Source organism: Miscanthus floridulus, chromosome 5 (genome assembly GCF_019320115.1).
Source record: "Miscanthus floridulus cultivar M001 chromosome 5, ASM1932011v1, whole genome shotgun sequence".
NCBI lineage: Eukaryota > Viridiplantae > Streptophyta > Magnoliopsida > Poales > Poaceae > Miscanthus > Miscanthus floridulus.
The window spans coordinates 110,940,675-110,961,601 of record NC_089584.1 but is presented as its reverse complement, the minus strand read 5'-3'; the positions used below and the strand labels follow the sequence as shown (position 1 = coordinate 110,961,601).

General features: G+C 48.1%; 4 protein-coding genes and 1 non-coding gene across 6 annotated transcripts; 3 read left to right on the top strand and 2 right to left on the bottom strand.

Annotated features, from left to right (window-relative positions):
• The first annotated feature begins 1,649 nt into the window (after positions 1-1,649).
• On the top strand, positions 1,650-4,099 carry LOC136455116 (homeobox-leucine zipper protein ROC9-like). Its single transcript, XM_066455268.1, is given in 10 exon segments — positions 1,650-1,775; positions 1,890-2,039; positions 2,314-2,457; positions 2,540-2,641; positions 2,726-2,765; positions 2,768-2,898; positions 3,018-3,192; positions 3,265-3,617; positions 3,712-3,743; positions 3,745-4,099. Coding segments are annotated over 10 exon segments (1,608 nt in total).
• A 2,615-nt stretch (positions 4,100-6,714) lies between these two features.
• Positions 6,715-12,835, top strand: LOC136453027 (aspartate aminotransferase, cytoplasmic). Its single transcript, XM_066453605.1, has 12 exons — positions 6,715-7,018; positions 7,169-7,240; positions 7,350-7,411; positions 8,498-8,581; positions 8,778-8,877; positions 8,961-9,081; positions 9,229-9,392; positions 9,497-9,634; positions 10,198-10,319; positions 10,420-10,514; positions 11,045-11,165; positions 12,510-12,835. The coding sequence occupies exons 1-12, from the start codon at positions 6,803-6,805 to the stop codon at positions 12,592-12,594; spliced, it is 1,380 nt and encodes a 459-aa protein (XP_066309702.1). The 5' UTR covers positions 6,715-6,802; the 3' UTR covers positions 12,595-12,835.
• Positions 12,836-13,779: 944 nt separating this feature from the next.
• LOC136453025 (rop guanine nucleotide exchange factor 9-like) lies at positions 13,780-16,926 on the bottom strand. 2 transcript variants are annotated; one of them, XM_066453602.1, is made up of 8 exons: positions 16,358-16,926; positions 16,019-16,222; positions 15,807-15,923; positions 15,548-15,702; positions 15,371-15,445; positions 14,992-15,261; positions 14,564-14,884; positions 13,785-14,465 (listed from the first exon to the last, which is right to left on the bottom strand). In XM_066453602.1, exons 2-8 carry the CDS (start codon positions 16,212-16,214, stop codon positions 14,058-14,060), a joined length of 1,542 nt encoding a protein of 513 aa, XP_066309699.1. In that variant the 5' UTR covers positions 16,215-16,222; positions 16,358-16,926; the 3' UTR covers positions 13,785-14,057. The 2 variants fall into 2 exon arrangements, with proteins under 2 accessions (XP_066309700.1, XP_066309699.1); XM_066453603.1 differs by lacking the exon at positions 16,358-16,926 and having other exon boundaries at positions 13,780-14,465; positions 15,807-15,942; positions 16,019-16,136.
• Positions 16,927-17,248: 322 nt separating this feature from the next.
• TRNAY-GUA (transfer RNA tyrosine (anticodon GUA)) lies at positions 17,249-17,334 on the top strand. Its single transcript is given in 2 exon segments — positions 17,249-17,285; positions 17,299-17,334. It is a non-coding gene; the product is annotated as a tRNA-Tyr (tRNA).
• Positions 17,335-17,673: 339 nt separating this feature from the next.
• On the bottom strand, positions 17,674-18,448 carry LOC136453026 (uncharacterized). The gene is made up of 2 exons (XM_066453604.1): positions 18,055-18,448; positions 17,674-17,951 (listed from the first exon to the last, which is right to left on the bottom strand). Exons 1-2 carry the CDS (start codon positions 18,190-18,192, stop codon positions 17,808-17,810), a joined length of 282 nt encoding a protein of 93 aa, XP_066309701.1. The 5' UTR covers positions 18,193-18,448; the 3' UTR covers positions 17,674-17,807.
• Between the last annotated feature and the right edge of the window lie 2,479 nt (positions 18,449-20,927).

Here is a 20,927-nt window from a genome sequence, read left to right as displayed (position 1 = left end):
TGATCCACTCACACCATTTCTTGAAAAGAAACTCTTGCCTCTAAACATTTAAATAAAAAATTTCAGTTGACTTTGTCGTTAGCCTCTTCAAAGTCTAGTTTCAGAATTATGCCTAGTTGTTTCTTCCTTTTAGTCTCATGGAGGATTTCATGTAAAGACATAACATTAGACATAATATTCCTCCCTTTCATAAAAGCATTTTTGTGCTGGGTGTATCAACTTTTTAGCATATAGCTCAAGTCTTATAGTTAGAGTCTTTGTTATCAACTTGTGTAAGAAATAGGAATACTATCTAGGACAACCACCTTATTCTTCTCCCTCTGGAACAAAGCAGCCTTGCTCTCTGATTCTGAGAAGGGTCTACATAGATCTTCATTATTATATTCAGATGACTACTCGATCTCATCCCTGATGTTGTTGTTCATTTGAATATTGAACTCAAGGGTAGGGCCAAATAGTTTAGTGTAATATCAAGTGGCATGTGTTAACAAATTTTGTCTCCTTCAATTAAATTCGCATCTCTTTCTAGAATTAAAATTGAGTTCTTTCTTTTTCTTCCACTAGCAATCTTATGAAAAGAAACTAGTATTACGATCTCATTTAAGTAACAATTATCATGACTCGTATTCTACCAATATAACTCCTCTTGTTCTAGTAAGTTTAGATTTTCACTAAGCAACCATGATTTCCTTTTTATTTGTTCATTTACTAAGTCATTTACTTCTTTAGTAGTTTCCAGTTTTGTTAATTCCTTTTGAATGTCTTTCCTTCTCGTCCTTATATCACCTTACAAATTAAAGCCCCAGCCTTTGAAGTATTGTTTAAATAGTTTTATTTCTACTGAATCTTATCCAAAGCTGGTTTTGCTTTGCAAGGTTGTGACCATAACTTTTTCACTAAATCATGAAAATCAGGATTATGCAGCCAACTCAACTAATAAAATATGAAGTGTATATGCTTTACAGATTTACCAGAGAAAATGATAAGAGGGTTATGGTCAGATACCTCTCTAGGAAGCCTTTTAGCAATAGCATATGGGAAGTTATCTTCTCACTCTTCAGAGACTAAAATTATATCCAATTTTTCTAAAGTTGGAAAGTCCTGATTATTAGACCATGTGAATAAACCATCAGTCTCATGGAAGTGGATAAGGGTAAACATCCCAGAATATCTATGGACACCATTGTTCTTATTTCTTTTCTTAGCATATATAATTATATTAAAGTCTCCTCTAGCTAAGATAGGTTCAATACTATTTGAACAGAATTTGGATTGCTCAGACAGAAATTTCAGTTTATTTTTCTCCTGGGTTGCCCAATAAATAACCAACACTGTGTGTTTGAATTCATGCAATGTGGAAACAAACAAGAACTCATAACCTTTCCTCGTCATCCTGTGTCGTGAGGCCTCGCTCAACGATGGGAAATCTCATGAGGATGAGGAGGAATCTTGTGAGGAACGTTCTGAGGAGTAGACTGCGGTAGACGTGAGAGATTGGTGTGAGAATGTTTGGGGGAGAGGAAGACGACTCAGAGCCGCCATGGATTCGTGTCACCATTGTCTCTCCGTTCCAATGTGCTGTGTTTTTTTGGTAGTGATGTGTTTCCCACCACCCCCCCCCCCCCCCCCCCCCCCCTGAATTTGATCAAATGACCAGAGCATTCAAAGAATCGCCGCATCCTGACGAGAAGCAGCGGCAGCAGCTCAGCGAACAGCTCGGCCTCTCTGCAAGCCAAGTGAAGTTTTGGTTCCAGAACCGGCGATGTCAGACCAAGGTAAATTAGCTTAACGCACTACATGCATGCCGATCGCTGCACTGCACCTCTGATTGCACTGCGTCATGGAGACTATTACAGTACCTTTTTTTTTTCTTTGCTTCGTATGTTCAGGTAACTGAGGAGCGGCATGAGAACTCGCTGCTCAAGCCCGAGCTGGAGAAGCTCCGGGAGGAGAACCGCGCCATGCGAGAGCTCATCAAGAAATCCTTACGCAGCCAAGGGCAGCAGCTGCGCCTGGAGAACGCTAAGCTCAAAGCCGAGGTTTGTATGCGCCGCCATCTTGCCAACTCAACTCTTTAGCCCCTGCGCGTGGTTGCAAACACTGACACACGGCGGGCGTGGAACACCACCGTGCCAAACAGATTGAGAGGCTCCTTAGGGGGAACAACGCAGCCGCCTTCTCGACCTCGCCGTCATGCTCTACGTGGGGCATCCAGATCCTCCTGCCTGTACATCTACAGCTGAAATTTCAGACGACGGCTCTATGGGGCTTCGTTTGCTCGCGAGCGGTAGGGGGGGGCTGGAGCCCCCCTAGCCCCACCGCTGGCTCCGTGCCTGGTTCCGGCACCACGACGATGACTCCGGCGACCGGCGGGGCGTGTGGTCGGTTGAGACGTCAAGGGAGACTGGCGTTGTGTACTGTAACGCGACGAAGCTTGTGGGCGCTTTCGTGGATGTGGTATAGTACCATCAATCTTCCTGCACACTACACTGAATCAGAGATTTAATTATCATCTCGAAGCTCTGAACTTTTTGTGCAGAACCAGTGGAAGGAGATGTTTCCTTCCATGATCACCAAGGCGGCGACGCTGGAAGTGATCCATGCAGGCGAGAACGATCACCTAGACGGCATCGTGCAACTGGTAATCCAACAAGTCCTTCACAATGCAATCCCCCTGATCGAGGAATGGTCTGTCTATAATAATTTGACCGATTGCTGCTTTCAGATGTTTGCAGAGGTCCAGACGCTGACACCACTGGTACCTACAAATGGGCTATCGTCGATGTCTCCTTGGACAACTTTGAACCGGGTGCACAAACGTCGTCGACGCTTCGCATGTGCTTGAAGAAGCCCTCAGGATGCATTGTAGAAGAGCAGAGCTTGGGCCGTTGTTGCAAGGTAACGCGATTCCACGAACACGACATGGTTCGAACAAACAAATCAATGCCGGTTCAACCGAACTGCATGCACCGTGGAAGTACTAAGGATTCACTCATCCGTGGCGTGCGAACCTGCAGGTGACCTGGGTTGAGCATGTCAAATGCCGCGAGGCCGCGGTTCCGTCGATGTACCGGACGGTGACCGCGAGCGGCCTGGTGTTCGGTGCGAGGCGCTGGGTGGCGGCACTCGGTCTGCAGTGCGAGAGGATGGTCTTCTCGGTTGCGACCAACGTCCCGACATGGGGCTCCAACGGTAAATAAGCGTTGCTCATGCTGTGCACGCAGTGCAGCCTAGTAGTACTATAATGACACAGGGCAAGTGCAGGGGTCGCCACACTGTCAGGGAGGCAGAGCGTCCTGAAGCTCGCGCAGCGGATGACATCCAGCCTCTGTCGCGTCATCGGTGCCTCCAGGGACCTGGCGTGGAGCAAGGCGTCGAACCACGGCGGCACCCGTGAGATCCGGGTGATGTGCCGGAAGAGCACCGGCGAGCCGCGGGGGCTGATCGCCTGCGCGGTGCTGTCGGTGTGGCTGCCGGTGAAGCCGGCGGCTCTCTTCGGCTTCCTGGTGGACGAGTCGCGGCGCCACGAGTGGGACTTGATGATGCCTGGACAATCTGTCCAGAGCTACGTGACTGTGCGCAAGGGGGATCACCGCGGCAACCGGGTCACGGCATACGTAAGTTTCAGCTCGTCTCCGACGGAACCACTCCAATCATGCATGCCATGTATGCGAGTCACGCTCACACTGCTGCTTTTCGGACGTGCGTCAGGCCGTGGAACCTTCCGCGGAGGAGCTGAGGGGTTAAGTGGATCCTCCAGGACAGCAGCACCAGCCCCTGCGAGTCGACCGTCGCGTACGCGCTTATCGACGCCGCGGTCCTGCAGCCGGTGGTCTATGGGGACGACTCCAGCGCCGTGGCCGTGCTGCCGTGCGGCTTCGTGGTGATGCCGGACGGGCGGGAGGCCAGGCCGGCGGTGACAACGTCGAGGAAGGATAAGGAGGAGGGCAGGACGGTGGTGGAGTCCACCGGGTCGCTGGTCACCCTGGTGTTCCAATTCCAGGCGCTGGCTGGCTCGTCGGCGACGGATGCGGTGAAGGCCCTAACGCGTCTGGTGTTCTGCACGTTGGGCAACATCAAGAAAGCGCTGCATTGTTGATCTGCCGGCGGATGTGATACATATACCTTCCATGGAACAAATATACTTGCAAATTTTGTGTTCAGTTAAACTGCTAAAGGATGTGCTGCAAATTTACAAATATACTGCTAAAGGATGTTAAATTTTGTTCAGTTCAATTTTGCAAATATACATGTTGAATCGATCGTGTGACTACTCAATAACTGAGCATGTGCTGCCACCCCTTTCTTGTACAGATCCGGCCGCAGCATCGCCATGGGCACGTCGTCGTCGATGTCGATCTCCCAATCCTCTGTACCACTTGCACACAGTTGGATCAGTGTTCGCTAAAAAATTTGTGCCGGCACACACCACAATAACTGCATATCATGGAGCTCACCTTTGCCGGCACGTCACGCTTTCCCTGGCTGATGCGGATCAGATAAAGGTATCCGTAGCGTGTAAAAATGGGTGGTCCTATATAACTTGTTTGTTTAAATTTGTCGGCCGGCTTATCAGCTAAAATCTACAGTATTTTTTTCTCATAATAAAACAGCTTCAGCTGGCTTTAATACTAGCCGAATAGACCCCTAAGCCTCAAGGAGTTGAGGTCGTCTTTTGTCCTAAAAAAAGTAGAAATATACTTTTGTAAAAAGACAAATGATTTTTGAATTTAACCATATATACTACTTCCTCCGTTCCAAATTATAACCTTTTTCTACTCTATTTGTTCTAAATTATAAATCACTTTTTTGGTACATCGAATTTGCCATGTGTCTTAGCATACGTATCAAATTCGGTATTCCAGAAAAGTCAAAGCGACTTATAATTTGGAACGAATGAAGTATATACATGGGTTTCGGGAGGCCTCGTGGATTATTTACGGCTGGCTGGTTTTGTGTGAGAGAGAAAACACTGTTCCTGGCTGGAAATTTACGATCGTTTACGAGCAAGCGAACAGGAGGATAGCTGGGCATAGTGTATATCTAAGAATCCAGAGAAAAAGCTTAAAGGTCTTAAAAAAACTTGGTACGAAGAGGCTCTAAGAGCATCTCCAAGAGTTCCTTAATTTTTTCTCCTAAAAACTTGTAGTTTGACAACTCCTAAAAATATATTAGAAGGGGAAAAGATAGTCATCTCCAAGAGTTTTTAATAAATAGCATCTAAAAAATCAAATTTGAGGCCCACCTCATCTCCACGCTAGTTCATGGCCGCTGTCGGCTCAGAGGTGGGTACGAAGCGGGTCTCCATGCCGGTGTTGGCGAGGAAGCCCGGCATCGGGGGCGGCGAACCCCTGCGATCGACGACGGCGACACGAGATGCTCGCTCTGCTCTTCGTCAGTGGAGATGGCAGCCGCTGGGGTCTCGTCGTACTCGGCGATCGGGGTGCCGGTGTCCGTGGCGTCGGCGCCGGGGACCACGGGCTTGTTGCTAGCCACATCCCCGCGAGCACCCGCGACGACAGGCTCCACACGACGTCGGCCCGCCGCTGCACTCTCGCCCTCGCCTGCGCCGTCGGCGTCGTCGCCCTCTTGCCGGCGCGGGCCGGCCCGTGCGCGAGCATCAACTGCATTGTCGTCAGCTTCTGCCTCTCCGCGCCCCAGCTCGCGCTCCCGCCGCCTCCGGATGGTGGGCACCTCATCTGCACGCCCCCCACATGCAGGCTCCACACCTTGAACCTCCCCGCGCTGTAGCCCGCCGCGCCCAGCAGCCTCGCCGACTACACCACGACGACCATCAGCGCGCCCACCGCCTCGTACCGCCGCCACAGGTCTCGCACCTGGATGGCCGCCACCAGCGCGACGCGCCCGTCCGAGCCACCTGCAGCAGACTCGAACCACTCGTCCGACGGCACCAACAAGTCGAACACGCTCGTCGTGTCCCCCGCGGCCGCCGACACTTCGAACGGTGCGTCCTCGTTGGCCATCTCGGCCTGGAGCGCCAGCGCGTCCACGGCCATGGGCTCCAGCTTCTGTAGGGAGAAAGCGAGAACTTCGTCCAGCGTCTCCGGGTCGTCACCCGCGGTCCAGATGCCCGTGGAGACGCGCTCGCTCCGGCCCTCGGACAAGGCTGTGGCGAGCTTCCGACCAACCGCACGGACCGCGCGGCGCTCGAGCTCGCGCGGGGGGACGGATACGCGCGACGGGAGCCGCGCATAACTTCACACCGGTTGGGTGATTTTTTCCAAGTCCTAAAAATTTGGGAGAATATATTAGGAGTTAGGAGTCGTTGGAGAGAGATTTTTTTCTCATCTTGCTAAAAACCAAGGATTAGGATGAGATTTAGGGAGTCTGGCATGCTCTAACACTTAAAAAAAACTCCGATATCTGGCGAGACACCGGAGCGGGAAGGGAGGGGGACCGGCGGCGGTAGAGACGGGACGGCGGCTGCGGCGCTGGGGCTACTCGCGAGGCTGGGGCACGCGAGTATACGCGAGTATACGTACAGAAGTGTCCTTGTGCCACGCCAGTCCAGTAGTCCACGCCTCCACGGACCATACGACCAGCGGCAGACGGCACCGAACAAGGGACTCACGCGCGCGTAGGCAGTAGCCACGCACACGCCGCCACGGCGCAGCCACGACTCCAAAAACAGCCGTCCACGTCGCTTCCCCGGTCCGCCGGCCACGCCCGCCGTTTTATACGCGACCTGGCGGCCGCACCCGGGTTGCGCACGCCGTTCCCCACGCCCCCCGCTCTCGGTTCCCTCGCCCCGCGCCAGGCACGCTCACGCGCCGCGCACCGAATGGCCCCTGCTAACGTGCGCGCGGCGCAGGCCCCCAGCGCCGACCGCAGGTTAAGTACGCTGGTGCGTCACCTGCTGCCTTCTTCCCCACGAAGAACAGCAGCAACAGCAGCCGACACCTCCGCCACCCTCGAATCGTTCCCCACCATGGCGTCGCAGGGATCCTCCTCCGTCTTCGCCGCACTAGCGCAGGCCCCGGAGGACCCCATCCTCGGAGTAAGGCCGTCTCCCTAGCCACGTCTCTCCTTCCTGGCTTCCGCTTCCCCGGTGATCTGGCTGTCGCTGTCGGTCCCGCGGTTTCGACGCGATCGCGCGGCCTCGTGGGTTTGCTCTGGCTGATCAGTGTTCGTTTGGTTTCTGGGGCAGGTGACCGTCGCCTACAACAAGGATCCCAGCCCCGTGAAGGTCAACCTCGGCGTCGGCGCCTACCGGACCGAGGTGAGATGAGTTTGGGGATTTGCTGTGAACCTTCTATGGCGCCTTCTGTTTTTCATTATTTGGATTGGAGATGGATTTGACGCCCCTGTTCCTATTCTGATCTGTGCAGGAAGGGAAGCCCCTCGTGCTGAATGTGGTCAGGCGCGCCGAGCAAATGTTGATCAATAATCCGTAAGTGTTATGTGAAATCCATATGATCCGCTTGATTTCGTGATCGTGCCTCGGGGGTTATTGAACTTTAAGGCTTAAAGCTACTGCCCTCCACCTAACGCCGCCCTGTTCGTCGGCTGATAAGCCATGACTGAAATGGCTGATTCGTTGTTAGGGAAAAATAGCGTTCGTTGGCTGAAAAAGTACGGCTTATAAGCGTGAACAGGGCGTAAGTGGAAACAAAAGTGGATTTAGTTAGTCACTGGATCTAAAATCTGGATAAGGCGCCTCTTAATCTGACTACTACTTCCATTCACCACCAGATTAATTATTGACTTGCCCTCTGTAATTGTAGGTGACCCTTCTGTTCTACGGTACATATTGTTTCTATACTAGTTTTTAAAAATGAATTTTCTTCTACGATTGGAACTAGTATTTTTTTTTCTTGCGACTGGGTCTGCTCTGTCCCACTGCCGTGTAAGATTCTCTTTTAGTCGACCTTGCAGTTGCTTCTATTGCTTTCCCTCCTTTCTTTTTGTGGTACCTGGGAAATTGACCTCAGTTTTGTCTGTGGGGGACTGGTTTGTCGTTTGCAAGCACTGCAATGCTCCCTCTGTCCCTTTTTATGGTATTGTGTTGGTCAAACTTATGTTCGGAAAATATCTTCAAATAAGTTTATTATAAAAATAGAGTTAACGAGCTTTCTAATGATACTAATTATGTATCATAAATATTAATATTTTTTTATATATTTGATCAAAGTTGAGTAGGTTTGACTTCTTGAGAAGCGAGAACAGATAAAAGGGGGCGGAGGGAGTATTAGGTCAGTCTCGGGGGTTTCATGTCTTGATTTTCAACATACTCTTGGAAGCGGCGTAGAAGAGTTTTGTCCCTGTGAAACTGTCTCTACTCACAGGAAACTTTTAGCACCTCTCTCTTCATTAATACAGTGCCATGTCATCATATTTAATACCCATAAAACTCTATGAAACCCCATTGAGATTGGCCTTATGGCTCATATGTGTATAAGCCTCTGCATGCGGTAAACTGTCGGTGTGGAAGATATTTGAAGCTGTATTTTAAACATGACTTTCTTCCTATTTCTAGGTCACGTGTCAAGGAGTACCTACCAATCACCGGTTTGGCTGAATTCAATAAGCTGAGCGCTAAGCTTATCTTTGGTGCTGACAGGTATTTTTCTGTTTGACTTTCATTTATTTTTCAAACATTGGCGATATTTGTATTTCAACTGCTCCCAATGGTTATGTTGCTAACTGTGAATTCCTACCGCTGAAGTTTCATTACATAAAAATAAGTTCCCTGGCCACCGGTCATCTCAGGTTTTATTTAGGGAGCTGATTGTGTTTTTTCTTTACAAATGGAACAGTCCTGCTATTCAGGAGAATAGGGTTGCTACAGTGCAGTGCCTATCGGGTACTGGTTCTTTAAGAGTTGGAGGTGAATTTCTTGCAAGGCACTATCATGAGGTTAAGAACTTTTCCTGCTCCTTTCTGTTTTGCTGCTTCCCGATTTTAATGCATGATTGCTAAATCATACAAATATATTCCAGCGCACTATCTACATCCCGCAACCAACCTGGGGAAATCACCCAAAAGTCTTCACCTTATCTGGATTGACTGTTAGGAGCTACCGCTACTATGATCCTGCGACCCGTGGTCTTGACTTCAAAGGTATGGATTTCATTTTTCATGCTAGATCTGTTAGAATGCTTTAATAATGCGAATATGCTAGGAACATTTAAAACTTTATTATATGTTTTATATTTGCAAATTATGTCATGGCTCTGTCATTGACCCAAATTTTGTTTTGTTTTACAGGACTCTTGGAAGACCTCAGTTCTGCTCCTTCAGGTTCAATTGTACTACTGCATGCCTGTGCCCACAACCCTACTGGAGTAGATCCTACCATTGATCAGTGGGAACAGATTAGGCAGCTGATGAGATCAAAATCACTGCTTCCGTTCTTTGACAGCGCCTACCAAGTATGCCGACGTACAGAGTCAGAATTGACTTGACATTGCAAAAACACATCTGATTCCTATACACTAATCATCACATAATTTGTTGATTTTTGTTAACATAATAGGGCTTTGCGAGTGGAAGTCTTGACAAAGATGCTCAGTCAGTGCGAATGTTTGTTGCTGATGGTGGTGAATTGCTCATGGCTCAGAGCTATGCTAAGAACATGGGATTGTACGGAGAGCGTGTTGGCGCTTTGAGCATTGTAAGATATCTTAACTCTTGCTCTTGTTGGTTTCACTTTAGTTCATCATGATCTCAAGGTTGTTGGCATCTTCCTCTGGTGTTCAGATATTACTATGTTTACCATCCATCTTGTGAGCTTAATGCTATAGGAGTGATTGATGTGTGGAAAATTCTGTCACATGCCTTCAAATGTGCCTCTTTATTTTCCTACTTGTTTTGAGATATGTCAGTTCCTATAGCTTGTATCTGTTTCATTATCGGAAATAAGAAGTGCATTGTTGTGGACAGTTTAAGTTGTCAATCACTTGTAGCCACTGGTGCCTAAAATTTTAGCCTTTTGCTAGGATTGAATTCTTTCGCATCCTTAGAATATTATATTGATGTAGAAATGTATTAGCTTTTAATGTTACAGGGGACAACTATTTACTTCAACCAGTTCCAAAAATATTTGACTAGTTGTTACTTATAAGGATATGCATAACTTTATGCCTTTGTTGAATGATGCTGCCGCTTTTCCTACATGCCCTTCTGAACAGTCTTTTATGCCACAGAGTGTCCATTCATTGTAACTTCATGTTTCAGGTATGTGGAAGTGCCGATGTAGCTGTTAGGGTTGAAAGTCAACTAAAACTTGTGATCAGGCCTATGTATTCAAACCCCCCTCTTCATGGTGCCTCTATCGTGGCTACCATACTCAGGGACAGGTATATTCTTGTTATTGCAGTGCTATATTTAGAGGTGGGTCCAAGAATAATACAAAGTGGTTACTTCCTGTTCATTGACTGTATTTATTTAATTTTTCAGTGAGATGTTCAACGAATGGACTCTAGAACTGAAGGCCATGGCTGATAGGATCATTAGCATGAGGCAACAGCTATTTGATGCGCTGAAATCCAGAGGTACTTGTTTCTAGCAATTGCTCTCTCTTTTTCTACAAAATATGGTTAGATGTTGTTTGCAATGTAGCTTAGCATTTTTTCCTTACCATTTCTTTCATGATCTTGTATTGCAACTATGCAACTCTTGGTGCAAATGTTTTTCTTTTGTCCTGGATTAATGTGGCTGCTTCATGGCAAGCTATGTAGCTACTGCTGCATCCAAGATCTCTTGGGTTATCAGAATCTATTGTACAAAATAAGAGAACTTCTTCTTGTTACCTTCTCAGTTGATTTCTCAAGAAATTGTATCTGACCTTAAAATAGTGTATCAATCTGTGTGACTTACTTGGGGGAGCACTATTAATCTGTGTTTGGAATGTTTCTATTGATTTATTCGAATTGAAAGGCCATAATGTTACGTCTGGTTTGCACTAGTCCAGAAATTATGATAATTCAATCTCTATATATTGTTCCTTTCTTTTGTCTTTTGTTCAAGTGGAAAGGTTTTGGGTCCTATCACAATGGCACTCAGTCTTGTTAATAACGTGCAGGAACCCCTGGAGATTGGAGCCACATCATTAAGCAAATTGGGATGTTTACTTTCACTGGGCTGAATAGCGAGCAAGTGGCGTTCATGAGGCAGGAATACCACATTTATATGACATCTGATGGGTAATTGTCTATTCAACTTTTATAAGTATATTGCTGTACTCTTGTATATTTTTCGTCTTGTTACTACTTAACAGTGGCTGGCCACATTGGAGTTCTTATTATTCTATTTGCCTTTTTTTTTCTAATTCACAAGTTGGAGTATAGACCGTTTAGTCACTTGTTGTCTTAGGGCGTGTTTGGTTTGCACCTCCTAAAATTTAGTCACCTAAACCAGCTTCTAAACTTTAGTCACCCCCTATTTGGTTTGGTAGACTAAAAGAGACTAAAGAGGCGGGTGTTTGGTTCCAAAATGACTAAAAGGTGAGGCAACTTGACTAAAAGGTGAGGTTTAGTCCCATTTAGCAACATTTGAGTGACTAGTTGGCTAAAGCTCATTTAGTCCCATTTAATCAAAGTGTTTGGATAAAAAGTGACTAAATGTGACTAAATGGGACTAGATTTAGGAGGTGAAGAGTGAACCAAACACCCCCTTAATATGTTACTCCCTCCATTTTTAAATATATGACATCTAGGAAAGCTAATATTTTTGTTCGAACTGATGTAAACCCATTTCCGCCATCACAATGGAAATACAAAAGTTTGTAGAAAAAGTAACATTGAACCAGAAGAAAAGGCCTAATGAGGGCTATGCCTAAGTGCCTAACTGGACTCAGGCTGTCAGACACAATCTCAGGGAAAGGGATACTAGGATAACTTCTACCATTTGCAGAATGAAACAAAAGCACCAAAGCCTCCCAGGTGATAACATACATTCCCAACAAATCCTATTACAAAACACTAGAAAGGCTGGAGACCTGCTGCGGGTCTAGCAACATCGATTCATGGCAAGCAGTTTGCTGCCAAGTCTTCCCAATCCCAGCCCTCCTCCCCTCAATTTGCAGGGTCGCCTGATCCATGTTTGATGGATTCCCCAGCAGTCTTGATGCCACCTGCAGCATGACGTTTCACACTTTCACCCCTTCGAGTAGCCTCTCTTGATCCTCCTTTAGAGTATAAACGTGTCCAATATTGCATAAGTGCACATGCATAACTAAGGTTCTCAATAGGTTTTTTAATCAATTTTCCTTCTTGTTCCTTGTTTTCCAAGTAGCCCAGCATATTGTTGCCAATCCCAGAGTGTAAGGCATTGAACCATTAGGGAAGCTAATATGACAAGCTAATTAGTTCAAAAATGAATTATTAGCTTGTCCTAAACATCATATTATTTTTAAGATCATATCATTGAACAATCTTGATCGGCACTATTTGATATTGATCTATGACTAGGTTTCGTTTTCTCACCACCCTATAATGGAAGTCCGAACTGTCACTGCTATATTGACAATGTATATATTCTTCTTGCAGGAGGATCAGCATGGCAGGTTTGAGCACGAGGACTGTGCCCCATCTTGCAGATGCCATACACGCTGCAGTTACTCAACTGAAATGAGGACAGTATGGCAGCTTTCGTGAATAAAATCTGAATCACCTACAACAATGTTCTAAGGACTCAGCCGGCGGTATTTACTGGCTGACCTTCTGTAATCTGCCTTGAAATAGGAGTAAGGTTTTTTACTCTGTTGTTGGAACAGTTTTGTACTGGCAGATTCAAATTCAAATATTATATGGTCATAAGGTGCTTTCGGAACTCCAAATAAATACGCGCATGCAATTTTGCTCCACCGGTGCTAAATGTTTATCCTACAACAACCTGCAGTAGTTTTGAAAGCTGGTCTTTGCCTACTGTATGGTTCCTCGGCTCAGAAGCTTTCTAATTGTTGTATGTTACTACTTGCTCTTCGTGATAGCCAAGGGTGAAAAATATGCTGGACAATTTTTAGGTTGGAAAGTTTCTACAGAATATATTATATAAAAAATATGCTGGACAAGTCGTGTATAACTTTTGAAAAATATTGAACAACAAAAAAGTTGTGTATGTTATTGTAAAATTTGTTATATAAAAGTTGCTTTACAAAAGTTTAGTTATGTAAGAATTTTTATGAAAAGTTGTCACTATAGCTAGTCTATAAAATTGTCACAAAAATATAAAAAATGTTATGATTAGAAATTGTGGTGATAAGTTATGTCTGATAAAATATTATGTACAAAGTTATTGGTACAACTTCGTAACTTTCTAAAAATAAAAAATTATGGAAATATTTTTTAAAAATGAAAAGGGAAGTAGTGGGGTTTACTGATTGTTCATTGGTAGGTTTCAAAATTTGAATGAAATTTCACCAAAATTTCATGAATTTTGCGGGTGACAAAAAGAAAAATCCGGAATTTCATAGTACACTAATATATGTGCTATACAACTCTATACTCATATTTTCTATTGTTTATGTTTCATATTCTCCTACTTAATAGATATGTAGTCATAAATTATGCTATATTTTATTTAGATCTAAAAAGTTTAAAAAGAATCATAGTTCATATTTAGTCTCAAAAAAAATTTCAGCGAAATTTTAGTTGAATTTCATGAATTTCAGTAAACCCTGTTCACTGGTTTCTAATGTAGCAAACGTTTTTTGATTAGTGGAGATGGTCGCAGTACTTGTTTTTCTTTGCTCAGTTTATTGCTTGAAAATGGAGACAGCGGTTTCCATGCTTCTGTGTATTTGGAGTGTGCGTTTGTTTCGTGCCTGATTATATTTTTGGTAATCTCACATATATATGTGAGGTCGAAGTCCTGTTAGCTCTAATTTTTCTCTATTTATTGATGGCTTTGATACAATGGCCAATGCCTTGGAATCGTACATGAGTAGAGGAAGAAGTCTGCAAAATCAGGAAGTCGACACGACGGGCTACTCAAGCGAGAGCCCACTTTGATCCAATCCCAAAATACAAGTATATATGTACACTAGCTCACACGATAGATGCAAAATCTCGTGTCGTGCCATGCCATGCCGTCTCCTAATGGCGACCTGAGGGGCTTCTGTTCCCGCTGAGGAAGTCCAGCTTGTCCATGTACGTCTGCTTGAGGTTGGTCATGATGTTTGGCAGCTTCATCAGCCTGCCGTCGTCCTGCGCCGGCAGCTCGGGTGGCGGTGCGGGCGACACGTCGTCGTTCTTGCCCTCGGAGTCGCCAGTCCACCCCATGAAGTCCAGCAGGGTCGTCTGCTTGCTCTGGTCGTCGTCGTCGCCGGCCTCCTGCGGGCAGCGGCATCCGGCGGCGGGTTCTGCCGCGGGCGGCGCGTTCTTCTTGGCCTTCTCCCTGGCCACGTTGTCGGCCTGGATGACGTCCTCTATCCGGGACATGACGTTGAACGCCAGGCTCTCCAGGACCCTGGAGTAGCTCTCCAGCAGCGCGAACCCAACGTCCTGTCGTCGTCGTCGGCGGCCATGGCGGCAACAATAATGTGTCAGTGCATGCAAGACCGGCAAAGATGTCGAGCGTGGACATCGCGTGCTCTGCTCACCCTGTTTTCTTGGATCTTTGCGATGTCGAGCGTGGACTGGGGGATGCCGGGGAACCTGTGCTTGATGATGAGCAGCAGCGTCTGCGCCCGCTCCTCGAACTGCTCCCTCTTCTCCTGGCTGACGGCGGAGCCCCACGAGGACTTGCCGTCCTTGTTGTGCACCTTCCTGTTCCAGATGATGACCGACGCCTCGATCCGGTCCTTGAGGTCCAGGATCTTGTGCTCCGACGTCAGGTCCACCGTCGACAGGAAGTCGTCCGGGTCGAACTCCACGTCCGTGATGATCCGGTACAGCGCGTCCCCGAGGCTGGCTCGTCCGTTCTGCCAGGCAGCAAAAATGTTTCGTTTCAGAGAGCGATCCAGATGCTGTACATGTTTGCGAGATCGCATGCATGCCAATTGCCAAGGACAAGGAGGCAGGCAAGGACCTTGGGGAGTGTGTCTATATACGTGTCCGGGATGCTCATCTCCATGAGGCAGTTGGCGTTGATGGCCATGGCCGCCTTGAGCACCTGGTTCACCAGCTCCTTCTGGTGCAGGAGCCAGCCTCTGGAGGTCGGGGAAAGCCCACCGGGGGGCACCTTCACGATCGGGATCCACCATTTCTCTTCGGACCTCTCCTCGTTCTCACTCTCCGAGCACGAGTCGCGCTTCACGTACCAGAACTCGTTGCGCTCCTTGAAGTTGTCCAGGTAGTCCTGCAGCTCACGGGCAACAACAGCAGGAGAGAGTTTAAGTTTAACTAGCAGCATCTTTTCCGAACCCGTCGACTGCATCAGGCTTTGAGGTCGTTCCACTCATACATACGAGAAGCATCGTGTCCAGTTTACGCAATGCTGGAATGTTCGCCTGGAGATCCCGTCTCTGCTGCGTGCCCATCACCTGCGACGAGCAGCACAACAGAGTGTCACCGGCCGGGCTGGTGAGGAAGAAGATCGATCAAGGGGCATCAAGGAGCGGCATGCATGTGGTGGCTGAACGAACCTCCATTTCGGTGCCGTTGTCCAGGACTTGTTTCTTGGCGACGAACTCGACGATGTGGTCGGCGACGGACAGAAGCCAGCCCACTTCTTTCTTCCACCTCCCCTTTCTGTCCGGGGCCATGGGCTCCAGCTTCCGTTGCTCGCCGAACACAGAGGCTGCAGGTGAATATGGGTGGCACGCATGAATGGAAAAAAAAAAGAGTCGCGGTCTCTGCGCTGCAGTCTGCAGCGATCGAATTCGACAGGAGATGGCCAATCACCTGCGAGGTTGGTGACGGCGTTGGAGAGGGCGAGCGCGGAGGGCACCCCTTTCCCGGACCCGGACATGTCCTCCCCGAGCAGCAGCTTGCCGAACTTCTCCTTCATCAGCTCCATGTCTGCACGCAACGCAACCACCTGACGCCTCATCAAGACCGGCAACACCACCGGCTCCACCAAGAACCATCTGCCGGCCGGGACGATCTCGACTTACCGGAAGGTCCTGCGCTCTGCTCGGCGAGGCGCGACTTGGGCGCGGCGCTGTCCTTGTCGAGCACGGGCGCCGTGCTGGACCCCTGGCTCCGGGACATTTGCTCCTCGTCGGGCGGCTGGCCCCGGTCCTCCTCCTGCACCATGCTCTGCGACCGCCGCATCGAGCTCCGCCGCTCCAGCTGCGCCCCAGCGCTCATCAAGCGATCTGCCGCGTTCGCGTCACATCACAGCCGGCGCTCCGTCATGTATCCCACATCCATCCCCATGACATGACGACGGCGACAAAAAGGGATTCCGTTCCAAGGAAGGAGAGAGAAAGATCACCATGATGCCGGCATACCTGTAAAGCTTTGCTTTCGGGGCCTCGAGCGCAGCGCGGGTGTCTGTCGCCGGAAAGGATGATGAGCTAGCCGAGATTGTGCGCGCGCAGAGAGCGCCAAAAAGGAACGAGAAATGATTAGCTCCGAATGATGGATGATTCCGGTGGGTGTCTGCAATCCATGAATCGGCAGTTTCTATGGATCGTCATCTGCCCTTCCTGTGTCCTGTCCTGTCTGAATAGGGGAGGCCCCGGACCGGTGGCAAGGGAAGACAGGAGTGAGTATAATTAGGGAGTGGCACTCGCTTTATTATTAGAAAAGAAAGCGCCAGCCATTCTTAGCATCCTTCCCCTGCCAGTGCTTGTGCTTCCCGTGTATTGAACGGTCGATCGGGGCCGGGAGTGGGGGTTGGACGGAGCTAGAGGAGGAGGAAGAAGAAGCCCTCTCGCTACTCGATCTTTGCCGGAGATGCGCCGCCGTCAATTCTCTCCTTGTAGGCTTGTACTACCCTCAACCATGGATATAATGGATGGCACGGCATTACTAGTACCTGTTGTACCTTGGACGCGTAATGCAGTGAAGTGCTATCCTTTTGTGGCACCGGCCGAAGCAACTATTGCGCCGACCGCCGGGAGGGACGGTGGGACGGACCAACGCAGAGCAGAGAGGGACAGCCTGGTCAACTTTCGGCTGTCTCGAATGTGATTCTCTTCGGTGTACGCGTAACATGCCCCTCGCTTACAATTGCTGCAACAGAAGCCGCAATTTAGCGAGATTGTACGCCTCCATGCCAACTATAGGCTAAGCTAATGCTGAATGCTGAATGATGATTGCCTCCCGCGATGAGAATGTGCAGCATATCTATTTCCCTAAACCTGTCAAAACTAAACAATTCTTGCCAAACAGCACATCCGACCTTAGCTCAGTTGGTAGAGCGGAGGACTGTAGTGTCTGCAGATCAATCCTTAGGTCGCTGGTTCGAATCCGGCAGGTCGGATATTATTTTTTTTAAATCGTTTTTTTTTGCTGTTTCTGTAGATGGAGGTCGTCTGCTTTGCTCCTGCTAGAATAACCCCCAAAGAAATTTCTGTAGATGGAGGCCGTCTGCTTTGCTCCTGCTAGAATAACCCCCAAAGAAATTTAAATTTTCATCCATACACCATTATCACCAAATTCGCCTAAATTTCTTATACAAAAGCAAATTGACCGGGGATGAATTCCACTGTTTCCAATCTCCCACAGTCAGCCGGTTCGCTTTGTCGTATTTGGCTCATAAGCTATGGCTTATCAGTCAACGAACAATATTTTTCTCAACCACCCAACCAGCCATATCAGCCAAACAAGTCCAAACGAAAGGTGCGAATGTTTCAAATTTGCTGGTACCATGGTACTCCTACAGACTAAAGACTAGTGTGAGGGAATCCTCCTCCACCTGCTTTGCCTGGTCGTGATTTTAGCTCTGTGGGCTTGTCATGCTGCCGCCCCTTTGAAGACGAGGAACCAGAGCGACTCGAGGCGGAAGTAGATGAAGCTCCCCTTGCTGTGCGTGAAGAAGCAGCCGAAGCTGGAGCCAACCACGCATTGCCATCCGAAGCCATGGATCGCGTCAAACTCCTACAACCACCCATACAACCCCAATCCAACTGCAGCTGGTCAGCAGAGCTTCAAATAGGGTGGAGATGGGATGGCACGCGAGCCACGAGGGAGTGGTTGTTACCTTCTTGATGTGAGCCGCGATGCTCCGGCAGTCGAGGACGTCGAAGCGGTCGAGGGCCCTGGACGCCGCCGACATCGCTTGAGCCTGCATCTTCGCCGGCATGTCGGTGTCCTCCACCACCGCCTTTCCTTCCAACATGGTACGGTACAGTGTCCCTGCTCTGCTCTCGCGGTCTCGCCTCCTGTCCTGCTAGAACGTGATCTGAATTCTGAAGAAGACGACGACGAGGAGTCAGAGATGTGCGCGTATCTGCGCGTTCTCCCTTCCTTGTTATATAGCCGAAGCCGGGAGAGGACGGGCTCACGGATAATACGGCAGTCATCCATCCACATGCATCCGCGTCGAGCTGACGTGCCTGCGACTCCGGGTAACGACCAGGTCGGGCCTCCCTCGAGTTCAATTGTTCAAATGCCAAGGAGGCAAGGACGAGCAGGATGCATGAAGCATCCTGGGAGAACACAGGTTTTAATTTAATGTTCGCTGGGCTGATAAGTTTGTTGGTTAATTGGTTGTAAGAGAAAATAATATTTATTGACTGAAAAAATACGACTTATAAGCCCAACAAACATGGCGTAACTCATGCTGTGGGTGCTTTGCCGTGTTGGGTATGGCCAACGTCACGTCCAATCTTTTACCGGGTTGAATTGGGTTCGTCGATTTTGGTGTGCCGACTGATTTCGGAGAAGCCGGGATCATAATTCAAACCTCAAAGAGTAGCTTAACAGATAGTAGTACGTACGTGTAGTTGAAAAACAAAAGGAGAAAGCTTTTTTAAGGTACTTAATGGCTCATGTTCGTTTCTTTTATAATCCGTCTTTTTTAGTTTGTTTTTAAGCTGGAACAGTATTTTTCTCTCACAACAAATCAGTCGAAACAGTGTTGTTGATGTTTCGACCAAACATCAACTAGTAAATTTATATTTGTTGCGCGTTAGACTCGGATGATGTACTAAATGACATAAGGTTTATACTGGTTCGGGCAGAATGTCCCTACGTTCAGTTTGCTGTTGCTCGTGTTATCAGTACCGAAAAAGGTTCATAGTATGGGGTATAAACGGTCGAGAGAGGGACATGTCCCAAGTCTCTGATGGAAAGGTCGAAAGGATGCAAGAGCTCGGTTGCTGCTTGGCTGTGTGTTGTGTGTGTAATTGATCCCCTTAGTGGGGGTGCCCTGCCCTCCCTTTTATAGACAAGGGGAGCAGGGGTTACAGATGGGAGAAAGAGAAAAAAAAATCAAAGGTAGAGAAGGTCATTCGAAGGTGCCGGGTCTTCCTTTTCCCTTAAGCCTGCCCTGTTGTCATGGCAGACCACGCCAGGGATACCATGCTTCGCTGATCCTGATAGGGCCGGGCTCTGGTTTCGTTTCAGCGAGTGGTCACGATCTGTCCTCCCCCCGACGGACGGTGCGGTGTGTCAGGGTGCCAAGCCATAACTCTGCGGGGAGTAGACGGGAAAATGACTATACGCCTGTTACTGTTGATGACGTGAGTTCTCTCTTAGATTGTAGTGGTTGTCGTATGCTTGTGTGAGGATCTGTGTCCGAGGGCTGACAGCGGCGCCCACAACACTGTAAGACAAAAATCGATGCCTACAACACTGTTCGGGCTCCGTCAGGTCGGAAAGGGCTTAAAGCGCCCATTCCGTCGTATCCTGACGGTACCTTTCCTGTAGGTGTGCAGAGCATGGTCCTCGGTAGTGCGGTTGACTCGAATGTCCTGTCGTACCCTGTGCTCGTCATTATGAAGGAGCAGGGTGAAGTCGTCGGGCGAGGCGGAGCCAGCCCTCAGCCGTCGGGCGAGGCGGAGCCTGCCCTCAGACGTCGGGTGAGGCGGAGCCAATCTTCAGTCCTCTGGGCAAGAAGTGTAGCTGCGTTCTTGTCTATTTGGGAGCATCAACGTTTGATGGATATTAGTTACACCTCATTAGGTACTCCAGTATTAAGTCCCAACAAATGTTTTGGTTTATTTTTTTAACGAAGCGAATGGGGCATATTATATTTAGAGTTGCGTATTTTCTTTGAGCTTATTGCTATACTACTGGTCCGGTGGTCCTATTCATGGTGAGGTCTCCATATCACACCAGGGCGGGGCGGCAGGCTGGAAAGTGGAAAGTCTTGGGCTCTTTCTGATCCCTGCGGGTAAAGAAACTAGTCGCGCCAATTTTATTGGTACCACATGTGTTTCGGATTGGGGGCTTGGGTCTTGATCCACGGGAGCACACCGTGGTCGTCACCAGCTCAAGCACCCGCCACACCGAGCATCCCGCGGCTGTAACAGAATCGTCCAATTTATACAAGATCAAGTATGGCTGTCCCTGCAAACACGTTGACATGCGCATACTTTCACTTATATAAACCCGGTAGTCCGCCGAGTGAGCTGTAACAGAACCGCCCAATTTATACAAGATCAAGTACGGCTGTCCCTGCAAACACGTTGACACGTGCATACTTTCACTTATATAAACCCGGTAGTCCGCCGAGTGTCTCGAAACACCTCGGTAAATCAACATCACAACCAAGATCACGTGATTAAGCAAATACACATCACATACACAAAGTTGCAGCAGAAATAATGTTACAAGGGGTTCACAATTAATAGTATAAGTTTGGGTTTTAAAACCAATTATTGAAAACAACATAGCTTTCAAATGATTACATCAATATAAGTTCTAAATATATTGCTAGCATAAGTGACATCATCCGACAAAAGCATATAGATGAGAAGTAAGTATAGAATCACCGAGCCCACCGGCGGTTAGCCACCATCATCAACAGGTCGAGAACATCACCTGCAACAAGGTGGGATAAACCCTGAGTACTCGAATGTACTCAGCCAGACTTACCCGTCGTAAACTATAAATAAAGTGACACCAAGG

What these genes read in the sequence shown, in the direction of transcription:
- LOC136453027 (XM_066453605.1), top strand. Translation starts at nt 6,803, where the DNA reads ATGGCCCCTGCTAACGTGCGCGCGGCGCAGGCCCCCAGCGCCGACCGC. An exon ending in CTTATCTTTGGTGCTGACAG is followed by an intron (nt 8,582 to 8,777) that starts GTATTTTTCTGT and finishes CAAATGGAACAG; the next exon opens with TCCTGCTATTCAGGAGAATA. An exon ending in ATTTATATGACATCTGATGG is followed by an intron (nt 11,166 to 12,509) that starts GTAATTGTCTAT and finishes TTCTTCTTGCAG; the next exon opens with GAGGATCAGCATGGCAGGTT.
- LOC136453025 (XM_066453602.1), bottom strand. Translation starts at nt 16,214, where the DNA reads ATGAGCGCTGGGGCGCAGCTGGAGCGGCGGAGCTCGATGCGGCGGTCG. An exon ending in ACAACGGCACCGAAATGGAG is followed by an intron (nt 15,446 to 15,547) that starts GTTCGTTCAGCC and finishes TGCTCGTCGCAG; the next exon opens with GTGATGGGCACGCAGCAGAG. An exon ending in AACTGGACACGATGCTTCTC is followed by an intron (nt 15,262 to 15,370) that starts GTATGTATGAGT and finishes CGTGAGCTGCAG; the next exon opens with GACTACCTGGACAACTTCAA.
- LOC136453026 (XM_066453604.1), bottom strand. Translation starts at nt 18,192, where the DNA reads ATGTTGGAAGGAAAGGCGGTGGTGGAGGACACCGACATGCCGGCGAAG. An exon ending in TCGCGGCTCACATCAAGAAG is followed by an intron (nt 17,952 to 18,054) that starts GTAACAACCACT and finishes GGGTGGTTGTAG; the next exon opens with GAGTTTGACGCGATCCATGG.